Source organism: Polypterus senegalus, chromosome 7, assembly GCF_016835505.1.
Source record: "Polypterus senegalus isolate Bchr_013 chromosome 7, ASM1683550v1, whole genome shotgun sequence".
In the NCBI taxonomy this organism is placed as follows: Eukaryota; Metazoa; Chordata; class Cladistia; order Polypteriformes; family Polypteridae; genus Polypterus; species Polypterus senegalus.
Genome location: NC_053160.1, coordinates 18,072,288 through 18,086,399, shown reverse-complemented (window position 1 = coordinate 18,086,399; position 14,112 = coordinate 18,072,288). Strand labels below are relative to the sequence as shown.

The window sequence follows — 14,112 nt, the reverse complement described above, 5'->3', positions numbered from 1 at the left end:
CACTTTGAGCTACATTAATGTACAAAAATGTGCTACACAAATGAGTATTGTTGTTGCTGTTGTTGCTCCTCAACTTCTACATTTCCTTTTACCTACCTACAGTGGTGTGAAAAACTATTTGCCCCCTTCCTGATTTCTTATTCTTTTGCATGTTTGTCACACAAAATGTTTCTGATCATCAAACACATTTAACAATTAGTCAAATATAACACAAGTAAACACAAAATGCAGTTTTTAAATGATGATTTTTATTATTTAGGGAGAAAAAAATCCAAACCTACATGGCCCTGTGTGAAAAAGGAATTGCCCCTGAACCTAATAACTGGTTGGGCCACCCTTAGCAGCAATAACTGCAATCAAGCGTTTGCGATAACTTGCAATGAGTCTTTTACAGCGCTCTGGAGGAATTTTGGCCCACTCATCTTTGCAGAATTGTTGTAATTCAGCTTTATTTGAGGGTTTTCTAGCATGAACCGCCTTTTTAAGGTCATGCCATAGCATCTCAATTGGATTTAGGTCAGGACTTTGACTAGGCCACTCCAAAGTCTTCATTTTGTTTTTCTTCAGCCATTCAGAGGTGTCTCATCAGTCCACAAGGTATTTTCCCAAAAGTCTTGGCAATCATTGAGATGTTTCTTAGCAAAACTGAGACGAGCCCTAATGTTCTTTTTGCTTAACAGTGATTTGCGTCTTGGAAATCTGCCATGCAGGCCGTTTTTGCCCAGTCTCTTTCTTATGGTGGAGTCGTGAACACTGATCTTAATTGAGGCAAGTGAGGCCTGCATTTCTTTAGACGTTGTCCTGGGGTCTTTTGTGATCTCTCGGATGAGTCGTCTCTGCGCTCTTGGGGTCATTTTGGTCGGCCGGCCACTCCTGGGAAGGTTCACCACTGTTCCATGTTTTTGCCATTTGTGGATAATGGCTCTCACTGTGGTTCGCTGGAGTCCCAAAGCTTTAGAAATGGCTTTATAACCTTTACCAGACTGATAGATCTCAATTACTTCTGTTCTCATTTGTTCCTGAATTTCTTTGGATCTTGGCATGATGTCTAGCTTTTGAGGTGCTTTTGGTCTACTTCTCTGTGTCAGGCAGCTCCTATTTAAGTGATTTCTTGATTAAAACAGGTGTGGCAGTAATCAGGCCTGGGGGTGGCTACAGAAATTGAACTCAGGTGTGATACACCAAAGAGGTTATTTTTTAACAAGGGGGCAATTACTTTTTCACACAGGGCCATGTAGGTTTGGATTTTTTTTCTCCCTAAATAATAAAAACCATCATTTAAAAACTGCATTTTGTGTTTACTTGTGTTATATTTGACTAATGGTTAAATGTGTTTGATGATCAGAAACATTTTGTGTGACAAACATGCAAAAGAATAAGAAATCAGGAAGGGGGCAAATAGTTTTTCACACCACTGTACCTATATCTCTCCTTCTCACCTGCCAAACTCTTGTTCGGCTCATTTGCAGACACCACATCATCTGGTGCAATCACAACAAGTTTTTAAACCCCTGCTTAGAATAATATCATGGGCAACCTGCCCAATCAGTTAATAACAACAACAACATTTATTTCTATAGCATGTTTTCATACAAATGGTGTAGCTCAAAGTGCTTTACAAGATGAAGAAAGAAAAAAGAAATATATAAAAATAAAATTAGGCAATACTAATTAACAAAGAATAAAGTACAGTGAGGTCCGATGGCCAGAGGACTGGAGAAAAAAAACAAAATCTGCAGGGGTTCCAAGGCCAAGAGACCACCCAGCCCCCACTGGTCATTCTAACATAAATTACTTCAATCTTTCCTCAGGTTTTCAGGTATCACGTGGAAAAATTAGACAATGATGGTCGCGTGGACCTCTGGCCTTCAAACCTTCAACGTAGGGACTGCACGGTGCCCTGATCAGGTAATGGTGGCACAGATTGCAACAACACAGAAAACCAGAGAAAGAACAGCAGAGAAAGTAGGGTTTAGTATGGATTTCGGAGACATGATAAAAACGATAATTCAATGACAGAATATCAGGGTTACACTAATATGAAGCTATGAGAAAGCCATGCTAAAGTAATGTGTTTTCGCAGTTTTTTAAAGTGCTCCACAGTGTTAGCCTGGTGAATTTCTATCGGTAAACTTTTCCAAATTTGAGGTGCATAAAAGCAGAAGGCCACCTCACCACTTCTTTTAAGTTTAGCTCTTGGAATTCTACGCAGACGCTCATTTGAAGATCTAAGGTTACAATTTGGAGTGTAAGGCATTCTGAAATATAGGATGGAGCTAGATGATTTAAGGTTTTGTAAACCATAAGCAGTATTTTACAGTCAATTTTTAAATGACACGGTTAACCAATGTAGTGACATCAAAACTGGGGTGATGTGCTTGGATTTTCTTTTTCTAGTTAAGATTCTAGCAGGTCCATTCTGCACTTGTTGCAATCAATTTATGTCTTTTTTGGATGGTCCTGAGAGGAGTGCATTACAGTAATCTCATTTTTCAGCATCTTGAAAAGTTATAAGGGATCTAACGTTTGCTATATTTCTTAAGTGAAAAAAATGCTGTTCTGGTAATCTGATTAATATGTGATTTAAAATTTAGGCTAGAGTCAATGATTACCCCTAAATTGTTTACCTCTGTCTTGACTTTTAAGCCTAAAGGATCAAGTTTATTTCTAATACCTTCATTATATAATTTTTGCCAATCACTAAAATTTCCAATTTCTCCTTATTTAGTCTGAGAACATTACTACTCACTTATTCAGAAACACAACTAAGACATTGTGTCAGTGAACCAAAATAGTTGGGGTCATCAAATGCTATTGATAAATACAGTTGTGTGTCATCAGCATAGCTGTGGTAGCTCGTTATGACTTGAGATAATCTGACCTAACGGAAGCATGTAGATCGAAAAGAGCAGTGGACCCAGGATAGATCCTTGTGGAACACCATATAGAATATCATGCGTCTTTGAAGTATAATTGCCACAACTAACAAAGAATTTTCTACCTGTCAAGTAAGACTCAAAACAATTTAAGACACTGCTAGAGAGGCCCACCCACTGATTATGGCAATTTATAAGAATATTGTGATCAATGGTATCAAATGTGGCACTCAGATCAAAGAGGATGAGAAGAGATAAACGGCCTCTGTCTGCATTTACCTGCAAATCATTGACTACTTTATCGAGTGCAGTTTCTGTACTGTAATTTGTTCTAAAACCTGACTGAAACTTATCAAAAATAGCATATTTATTGAGGTGGTCATTTAGCTGCATAATTACTGCCTTTTCTAGGATTGTGCTTAAGAAAGGCAGGTTACAAATGAGTCTAAATGGGTTAATGGGTGAGGAAAACTTTTGGAAGCCCTGGCCATCCTTTTTGAACTCCCTATGATGGTGCCATGTACTCCTATAACCCTGAAACACAACTTTTATTTAAAGGGCTGAACACACCCCAAGTAGATTATCCATCTGTATGGTATACCATTGAAATTTTTTTCTGGGGCAGCTTTTTCAGCATTAGACATACTACCCTGTGACAATACAGCATTTTTTGTCCTACCACGACATATGTTGCTCCATTCATAATCTGTTTTGAGCCATTGTAAGCCCTTTGCTTATCCTGTACCACACCCCAACCCCTGTAATATGAAAGTAACCCACTAGAGCAGCTTAAAAAAAAAAAATAATGTGAAGGGCATTGCCTGGAAAAACTGACTAAGCTAGCAGGACCTGTTCAGATGCCAGTTTTACTGTTTGACCTAATGCACTTGAACAAACTCCCAGTAGGCACTCCCTTTAAAGATAATTATGTATGTTACTTGAATGTGTATTGTTGCCTCTCCCGAGTTCAAACGTTCTCTTGTTACAGTCAACACTTTATCTCCGGGATGCTTTATTGAACGCCAGCAGAGACAACATCTAGTAAAAAAGCCAAAGAAACAACAGCACACGACCAAAATGGAATGCTGAAATTACCAAACAAATCTAAATCAAATTTGAGTTGAAGATCTAACAAATGGCATTTATAGATTTTGAGACGGCCTATGATAGAGTCTCCCTTGCAAGAAATGTGGTGTAGTATAAGACAGAAGCCATACCAGAAAAGCAATAACTAAATAAACCAAATAAATAAATTAGAAAAGTACCTAACCAAAAATAATAACATCCAGCATTAATTTATGAGAGAAAGGTCCCGCCAAACCAATTTTGGATATTTTTTGAAGAAGCAAGTTGCGTAGTTGACAAAAATAAAGCATATGGCGTAATGTATCTAGACTTTCAAAAAGCCTTTGATGCAGTCCCACAGCAAAGATCAATTCTGAAATTAGAAGCTCTAGGCATCAGATGTAACCTACAAAACTGAACATCAAGGTAGTTAACCAGCAGCAGACAGAGTGCAGATAAAAGGAGAATGCGCTACATAGAGCGAGGTCACCAATGGAGTCCCTTAGGGGCCTGTCCTGGACTATTACATTTTCTGATTTACATTAATAACATTGATTCTGGTATAGTTAGCAAACTTGTGAAAAAACAAATCACACTAAAATCAGATAGTGAGGAAACAGCAACAAGAATTCAGAAAGACCTGGACAAGTTTCAGAACTGGGCCAACACTTCGAACATGCAGTTCAATGTAGAAAAGTGCAAAGTGCTACAGGTGGGCCAAAGGAATATCAATTATAAATATAAGAATGAAGACACTGTCCTATAGGAAGCAACTTCTGAAAAGGATTTATTTAAGGATTATTTGGACACAACATTTTTATCGACTATGTAATGCATAGAAGCAACTAAAAAGGCAAATAATTTTTTAGGTTATATCATAAAAAACTGTTGAATTTAAGTCAGGAGCCATTATGCTCAAACTATAGAATGCACAAGCGAGACCGCTTCTGGAGAATGTGTGTGCAGTTCTGGTCACTGCAGTACAAGCAATGGTACTTCAGTACGCGAATGACTTTAGCTCCTGTCACACTTTATGCAATTGTTGTTACGTTTCTGTCTTTGTCCAGAAATGGTTTAATAAGCTTTATGACCTTAGTCTTGGAAAGTCTGTTTCCCATGGGATGACTGGGATCTTTTCCTGAATAAGGAGTGGCACTGCACATGTACTTTGTCAGCATGCCCGTGTCGATCAAACAAAGGAAGCTCTGCAGTCTAACTGTGACTTTACACTTGCTGGAAGATAAGTAAATAAATCAAGGTAAATAACATCTGATCTGGCTTTTATATACTGTAAGTAACATATAAATGTTTTTTTATATAAAGACCATCACAAAACATAATCACAAACAGAACTTGGCGAGCTCGGCATGCCTTGCTGTTTTGTTGAAGGACATGTGTGTGGCAGATACACTGACAGGATGACGCCCAACCTGTTGTTGCATACAAACGGTGCCATCTTTCACCTGAATGCCTGGTGCAGCTGTGTTGTTCTTATGTGTGAGTGGACGTTTCTTGTGGGGAGGGCTTCTGTTCTCTTTCTCCGATGTAGAACCCTCATCCTCATCTGAGTTCACATCATTGTTTGAAAACTAACAGTGTCAGATTGGGGGTGTATTGTCAACGTGACTGAGAGAAAAAAAGGAAAAAAAAAAACAGTAACTTTTACAAGTACCATAAATTTGCACCAGGTGTTACATACTCAAATCAAAGGCTTCTTGTTTTTGGGCGCATACACTGTCAGCATGGCACTGCCAGATCTAAACACTAGCGTGGCAAAGTGCTGGCGTACTAAAGTGATTTTAGATACAGGTGGAAGTCCCATTATACTTATGGTGCCAAGCAGAGTTGTCTATTAGCCAGCAAAAGCATTGTGAAGAAGCTGTTTGTTGTTACGGTTCTGCCTTTGTCCAGAAAAGGCTCCATAAGCTTTATGACCACAAACTCAGAAAGTCTTTGCCCTAGGTTGTAACTCAAAACACAGTTCTCAACAAAACATTGCCAGATGTCCAAAATCACAGCAAATCTGTTGTTTTTAATATGTTCTGCATGGGTGTCTTTGCTGTCAAAGCACAAAAGCCACATGATAATCTGATAGCAAACACTGGACATTGTATGTTTCATTGCCGGTACAACAAATAGTTCTGAGCAGGCATCAACCACAGCACCAACTGTGGTCATCGCTGCTCTTGTTAAAAGAATAGAGATAAACGTCATCAACTCAGAATGGGGGAGGCAAGTTCGTTGTACCATGTGAACATCACTGACAGAATAAAAGTGAATAATAAAAAAGCACTAACTTTTACAAGTAGGCAAAATTTACACCAGGTGTTACAGACTCAAATCAAATGTATGTTTTTATTATATTATAGTAATAATAATAGCAGCTCACTACTCAAAATGTGGAGCGCCTGGACTCGAACCCGGGAACCTTTCTGTTATAAGACAGCAGTTCTTAGCTCTGCACCATCCAAGAATGCATATCAACTTTGTGTCGAATGACATTTGAGCTTGGGTTTTTAACTCATTGACAGCAACTTGTAAATTGAATAATTTTTTATCCATTGGTTATATATTTGAATAAAAGTACACGTGTTTATTTGATATTTGGACTAAAGTCTTCACAAATTATACACTTCACGTCATTATTAGTATAACATGAAAAACCATTTCTATTTTAATTATATGTTCAGAATTTCTTGGCTCGCATTCCCTGTCACCCTACATTTACCCAGATTGTTGTAGACAAGGAACACACATGAAATGTATGTATTCCAAATAACAAAATATCATTTACCCTATACAACACCAAACCTACCTCACACCCAGATAAACACACTTGAGCTCTAAGAATTTTGTGAGTGACTTCAGCTCTGACAGTGAGGAGATGGGATTGCAGGCTGCTTGCTGCTTGTGCTGATCGACAGAAACATTTACAACACAAAAGACGCTAATGGAGAAGTGTGAAGGAACTTAAGGTGGACTGAGATTACAACTTTTTTCGTAGGCTTCAGGGATTGTGGTGTTAATGAGATATCTGAGCTTGACGTTGATTTAGAATTTCTTTTGTGCAAGGTTGAATTTTTGGACAGGCTTCCTTTTAACTCTTCTTCCAGAGTTTCCAGTCATTTTTGTCATTAATGTTACTCATTGTGGAAGTGCTTGATTCGCACAAATATGATGTGGTGAAAGGAAGAAGTGTTTCTATTGCTTTTTTGTATTATTAGGAAATCCAATTTTACGACATAAGCAAAATGAAGTAGTATCTGTTGTTGAATGTTTAACTCTGTTAATGTTTCCTCTTCTATAATCTTTATTTTTGCCAAGTTGCACGCACTTAAGACAAACAGATCTCTTATCCAATACAATGATGCTATGTCAAGAGTGAGAAAATATTTTTCCATATTCGTACTAAGTAATCTTAAAGTTTTTAACAGTAGATCTGTAATATTTCCATCCTGTTTGCATCTTTTCGTTAGCTCCAACATTTCTACTGCATTTCCTCTTCTGATTCTTTCTCCCTAAAGCCATTAATTTTTCTTTTGAAAGTGTTAATTTTGTCAGTGGAAGTAAGAATATTGCACTAAAGCTTCTCACTGAGAAAAATCAGCTAACTCACATTTTTCAGTTGTCAAGAAAGTTTGAACTTGTTCTTTTAGTTCATAAAATCTTGATAGAACCAGACCACGAGATAGCCACCTAACATGTTTAGGTAATAACAATTGCATGTGAGAAGTTTCCATTGAGCAACAGAAGTGCTGCAAACAATTTTTATTGTAATGGCCAGCATTTTATATAATTGACAATTTTGATCGTCTTGTCTAATACAATACTTTTTTCTGCTCAGCTACCAATGATTTTAACGGTAGTACTTCTTTGTGGAGCAAGAAATGATTAAAAATAATGCTAGGATTCTTTCTTTTTTTAGTCATCTACTTTATTCAGAAAACCTCACTTTACTTCTTAGAATGTGCTGCAATAAAAATTACACACGTCGTCCAAGGACATAGTGTGCAAAAGTAAAATTTATCAGCGTATGCGTGTGTAAGCGTGATCAAATTCAGTCGCGTTGTAGTAGGGGATAAATAGGGACACCTGATGTGCTCAAAAATAAGACGCGTTCATTGGAATAATTACACAGCACTGGGCGCACGCAATACTGTGTATGTTATTGAAGTAAATGTTCATATAAATTGAATATATGAAAAAAACTTGTGTACACATGTTTAACAAATTAAGACATATGAACTGCTTATAAACACACAAAACTATACATTTATTGCTTTATATTTCACATATAATATATTATTAAAGTAATGATATATATAAAAAAAGGTGCCATAGACTTCTTTTGCGTCGCATTTCTTTAAAGAAGTCTTTAATCAATTTATTTAAAAAAAATCTTATGGCACACTGGTTGACAATCACTGGTATAAAGGAGTCACTTGCCTCGGATCCCTTCTTACACCACAGCATTAATAAAAAGCCTTTTTTTTTTATTTGCTCAGAGGGAAACCCACCTCCTGCAGCGGTCTGTGCAGTTTTTGATTAGAGACTTTGAGCTATTTTGTCTGTGAAAGTCCGGACATTTAACAGCTTCTCCCTCAGATGCTTAAAGCCAAACATCCCACATCATTTTAGATATGTTTTTTCGGCATAAACTCAAGATGCAAGGAGTTATGGTTGGGGAAACTTCTTCAAAATTAGATGATGTTAAAAGAGGTATCAATGTCGGGGCTGCTGATCTTTTAATATAAATACATGATCCGAACAAGAATATAATCTATAAGCTGGCTAATTTTGCAGATGATACCAAACTAGAGATCTACACATAATGTAGAATCAGCTAAGTTGCTACAGAGGGATATGGGCAGCATACATACAGGCTTGTGCAAATTTGTGGACAAAGGATTTTAATGTGAGTAAATGTAAAGTCTTACATGTAGGACATAAAAATGTTAGACTTGAAAACACAATGGGAGGTCTGAAACCTGGAAGCACCATTATGAGAAAAACTTAAAGAGTCGTAGTGGACTGATCACTACCGACATCAAGACAGTTTACAAAAGCGATACAAGAAAATGAATAGGATGTCAGGTTATATATATATCACTAGAATAGAGTACAAGTCAAAGAAGGGTACAACTAAGCTTTTTAATGCACTGGGGAAGCCACATCTGGAGTATTATGAGCAAGTTTAACCTCTCGGTGACAAAAAAAGACATAATAGAGCCAGAGACTAGGCTGATTCTGGGGCTAAGAAGAAAAAAACACAGATAAATACTGCAGTGTAAATGAGTCTTTAGGATGCAACAATCCTTGATTTATACCTGAAAAAAAGCTTTTATCTTCCACCATTTCAATTTCGCAAATTGAAATAGCCAGCAAAATGTATTTTACCAAAACTATATGCAAATCAAAACTTGCCTGCTTTGCTCATCTCTAGTGGTTAGTGAAGATGATGCTGCTCAGCTTTATGCCTTGTACTTGGTGAATTCCTGACATTGACTTCTTCTTTCCTAATTACTATGGTCTGCCTTTAAAGGAACAAGAGTTTTTGTATCTCTTTGCTGGCTTGACTGAGGAAAGCTTGACTGGCAAAGGTGTGACTTCAAAGTTCGGGTTGCACATGTGTACACAATGAAGGGCTCATTGATTTGACTTGACATCATTTATTAATCCCTTAGGGCAGGGGTCCTCAATCGCGGTCCTGGAGGGCCGCAGTGGCTGCAGGTTTTTGCTCCAACCCTGTTGCTTAATAAGAAGCACTTATTGCTCAAGTGACATTTCTGCTTCACTTTAGTTGTCTCGCTCGTTAAAATTATTTTACTCGTAAACTGCTGTATTCTTGTTTTTTAATTGCTTCTAATTAGCAATAACAAGCAAATGACAAAAGAGACCAGCATTTCTCCATATAGCTTGTTACCATTTACACCTTGGTGTGTATTTATCATGCACTATTGGGTTTAATTAAATACTTGGAAGGAAAGTGAAGAGAAAAAAGTGAAGGACGGAGAACTACTCCATTTTAGCCTTCCAATCATTTGGATGATATCCTTAGAAAGGTGAAGAAAATCTACCTGACATAGCAGAGTTAAAGCAACTAACAAGCCATGAAATGAAATTATTGGCAACAATTGCTTTCTAATTAAGCAACCGGGTTAGAACAAAAACCTGCAGCCACTGCGGCCCTCCAGGACTGTGATTGAGGACCCCTGCCTTAGGGGAACTGAGCCATCCTAATGAGCCTGAGACAAGCTTGCAGCACCAGGCACAAAGACACTTTAACATACTAAAGAAGCACTGTGCGTTTGATAGAAAATTTGAAAATAATTGCTTAAAAAGGCAAAGATCCAGGTTGTTCAAAACCTTATAATAATCAGTTAAATCACTGGGGGAAGCCCAAAATCTAGTGGACACAGGACCTTAGCACAGAATCAACACCACTTGTGTGTCAAATCTTGAGTTTATTGTGGGGTTCGGCGACATCATTCCAGAAGGTAAGATAAACTAGGAGTTTGGTCAGGTTTATCAGGAGGTGGTTTGCTGTGCCTGCATGTATTCCTTTGTTGGTGCTGAACTTCTTGCCATTACTCTCAGGACACATACAAATAAAAGATTGTTAATTGTTGCTGCAGTGGCTATGAACTATCATGCATGCTCATTTTGATATTAAAACAGAGACAGAGAAATACTAAAGGGTTGTTATGCTTTAGAAGAGGAAAGCTGGAGATAAAGTTCACGTGTTTGCTGCATATTGAGTTCCATGCTGTTCGTAAGTCCAGTTGCTGTAGTCACCCTCACACTCTTAAAGGATTTAATTTTACTTTGTATGCATCGTCATAACCTTGTACTTCTACTCTTGTACTCTAATGATACAATTCAGGTATCTCATGTGCGTACGTACCTCGTCCATTCCTGATGCAGTGAAGAAAATGCCAACGTCCTGGGCGTACTTCTGCAGCTCACGGTACTGTTCGTGGCTGAACTCCAGGTGGCGCTTGTGATCTCCATAGGTCGCCCCCCATGAGTGCTCAGAGGTGTAGGGCCGCTCTAGTGCTCGTCGATTGAACTTGTGCTCCAACTCGCTCTTCTGCAGCTTGGCACAATCTGCACCACATTCCTGGGGGGTAACGACATTAATACAAGAATTATTTGCCAGGGATTACTTTCTCTCTTTTTTCAAAGCTTGTCACCATTCTGACTTATGGGCTGCTGAGGTCACCCCCCATAAAAAAAAAAAGGAACTCTGCACTATATTGCAAATTAAATAAAGAAATAATGATAAAAAATCGTTAGCCATTCTCCTGCGTATACGGCAACTACTCACAAAAATGCATTCTTCCAAAGATTACCTCACCTGCATCTGAAGGGCCAGCCCAGGGTACACTCGCATGTACTCTTACACTTAATCAGTTACACAGAGGCTTGCTTTGAGCAACCTAATAAATTTAATTTAAATCATTTTTACTGTATATGGTGCTCCACTCAGACGTCATGCTGAGAGCACTTATATACACAGCATCATGAAAAAAATAAAACGGCGATTAGAAAAAGTCCCAATTGTTAGTGCACAGATGATCAATCCAATGCTCAAATAAAAATAATATTATTTTAAAATATAAAACACCTGACAATGACACAGTCTGACAGGTCATCAGATAACATTGTAATAGATTCTAAATGATTTATTTCAACATTGAGATCATCCTGCTATACACACAATGAATTTAGTGTATGGATCACTCAGTCGCTTAGACGTCTTGATGGTTTATACTACTAATAATAATACATTTTATTTATATAGCGCCTTTCCCATGCTCAAGGCGCTTCACAGTGTCTTAGAAAAAAACAGCAGGGTATATGTAACACTGGATACATTTGAAGTTGTTGGCTACTGCGTCTGCAAACTATAAATGCAGGGCCGTCTTAGCAGCATTACAGGCCCCCAAGCGAAACAGTGCACTGGGGCCCCTACCTATACAACCACTCACAGGAATAAAAATGTAAATGGTCGATAAAATCAAACATATATTTATTGTATTGGTACGTCCAACAAAATCAGTGTTTAAACATTAAAAAACATGCTGGACAGTAAAGATGAATCAACACAAATGTTTGAACAAATATAACACGAGCCTTGAAAAAACACAAAAGGTTCAACATATAAATGATACTCAATTTGTAAACCATACAGACGGAGATGGCACAGTATGAAATTCCTATGAATTATTTATTATTAATCAAGTATTCAACACAAACATTTGCGAAATTTCTTTGCAGAGAATTGAGTTGAAGTGACGTTAACATATACGCTTTTACGTTATGCAGTGCGTGAGATCCGTACACATACTGGCACGTGAGGTGACCGTGATACTAAATCAGAGGCAAATGCCAATTTCCACTTGTAACATAATAACAAATATTTATAATTTAGTATAGTATTTATTTATTGACAGCAAGTTACAACATACATAGATTAGCATGGGGCCCCCAGGCAACTGCCCGGCGTGCCCATGTGTTAAGGCAGCCCTGTATAAATGCAAACATAAATAATCATTAGGAATTAATCACCAATACACGCGTTTTTCTTTTAATACATATGTGGACATATCAAAACTAAAATTTTAATTGAAACAGCATCTATAGATAAAGGTGGTGTAACTGAAAAAAGAACAAGGAAAACGCGATTTTGCAATAATCGGTTCAGCGCAAAATAAATAGATACAGTATTTGGAAAAAGTAAGTTTCTCCCTGGCACTACTAGATGTTTTTGACCCCTCGTTTCCTATGAAGTTTCCCCCACTCCTCCATGCAGAATTCGTTCAGCTGTGCAGTGTCCGAGGATTGTCCTGCCATTTCAAGCCCCGACCCCGCCGCACCTTGATGGGATTTAGAGTTAGGCTTTGACTTGATTGTTCCAGAACCCTCCGCGTCCTTCTTCTCAGCCATTGTTTACTGGTATGTTTAGGGTCATTGTCATGTTGCAAGGTCCACTTTCAGTTAAGGTTCAGTCTTCTTAATTGATCTCACTGTTGTATTATCTGACCCGCTTTATTCCACTTAGAAAACTGTATTAATGTCATATTTTTGGGCATTGAGACATACTGTATTCGTATTATTTTACTGTATCTTTAAATGCTTACTTTGTTTTTTTAATTGTTTAGTTCCCTTTTTCTGTAGAATTTGCTTTATTTGTATCTGAATACACACAATTTTGAGCAGGGCAAAGACAAGCGCAAATGACTCTGTAAAGAGCAACTACTTCAGCTTTGCCCACCTCTCTCCTTGTTAAGTAACCAGTTATGTTAAAAAAAATAAAGGGAAAAAGCGCACACTCTTAGTCATAACATATACATTCCTGGTTCATTCAGTATTAATGAAGCATAATCAGTTTGTAATTTCTGGATGGTTACGAAAGCACAAAAATTGGGAAACAACGGTTTACTTAAAATAGAAGACCTGTTAGTGTAGAAGAAAATCTGAGCCACAAGGTGGCGCCCGAGGACCGGGTTAAAGTGTCCAAATAGTTTGCCAGCCTTATCCAATCCATCCCTAACTGACTTAACTTGTATTGGGGTTGCGACATGCGTTACTTCGCCGGGGCCCTATTGTTATCTGTCTCCACGATGGCCGACACAAACAATAGAAACCAGGAATTCCGCCGCTTATCTTACCCCCCTCCCTTACCTTCGCCATACGGATCATTTTCTTGGCAATCTCGATGTCCCCCTGGTGATTCTGTCCTATTTCAGCAATAATGAAACAAGGGTTTTCCCCTCCGATCATTCTGCCTGGGCAAAGCTCAAATGTAAGCGGCATTGTGGTGCTTTAATTAAATAATAGTAATTATACCAAAACGATGGATAAATAAATCCGAGCCCTGTCCATATGGGTAGACAAGTCCACTCAAGACACTATGATTTGGCAATAGCACGATTGCCTATACTTCCTCTCTTGCCGGCAAGTGCAAAGTATCTGTCAAAATAAAAGTCCCAAGGAAATCCTGTTCGTCATCGACGAGTCCTCAGATAGGCGTCAGTGAAGCTGCGCAGCGGCAGGCAGTCACTGCCGTTTGCACCAATGAGAAGCGCAGCTTTAGGAGGCATCCTGTTATGGAGGTAAACGTACAGCAAAATTAACGTTGAATCTTCATACCGAAGAGGCATTTCAG

The 14,112-nt window shown here is 38.2% G+C and overlaps 1 protein-coding gene across 1 annotated transcript in view; it reads right to left on the bottom strand.

Annotated features, from left to right (window-relative positions):
• LOC120532359 (sialic acid synthase-like) overlaps nucleotides 1-13,877 on the bottom strand; it is a 58,054-nt gene extending 44,177 nt beyond the window's left edge. The window contains exons 1-2 of the mRNA XM_039758276.1: nucleotides 13,629-13,877; nucleotides 10,846-11,061 (exon numbers count right to left, since the gene is read on the bottom strand). Coding sequence (XP_039614210.1) covers nucleotides 10,846-11,061; nucleotides 13,629-13,760 — 348 coding nt within the window. The 5' untranslated portion in view covers nucleotides 13,761-13,877. The remainder of the gene's footprint in view (nucleotides 1-10,845; nucleotides 11,062-13,628) is intronic.
• Between the last annotated feature and the right edge of the window lie 235 nt (nucleotides 13,878-14,112).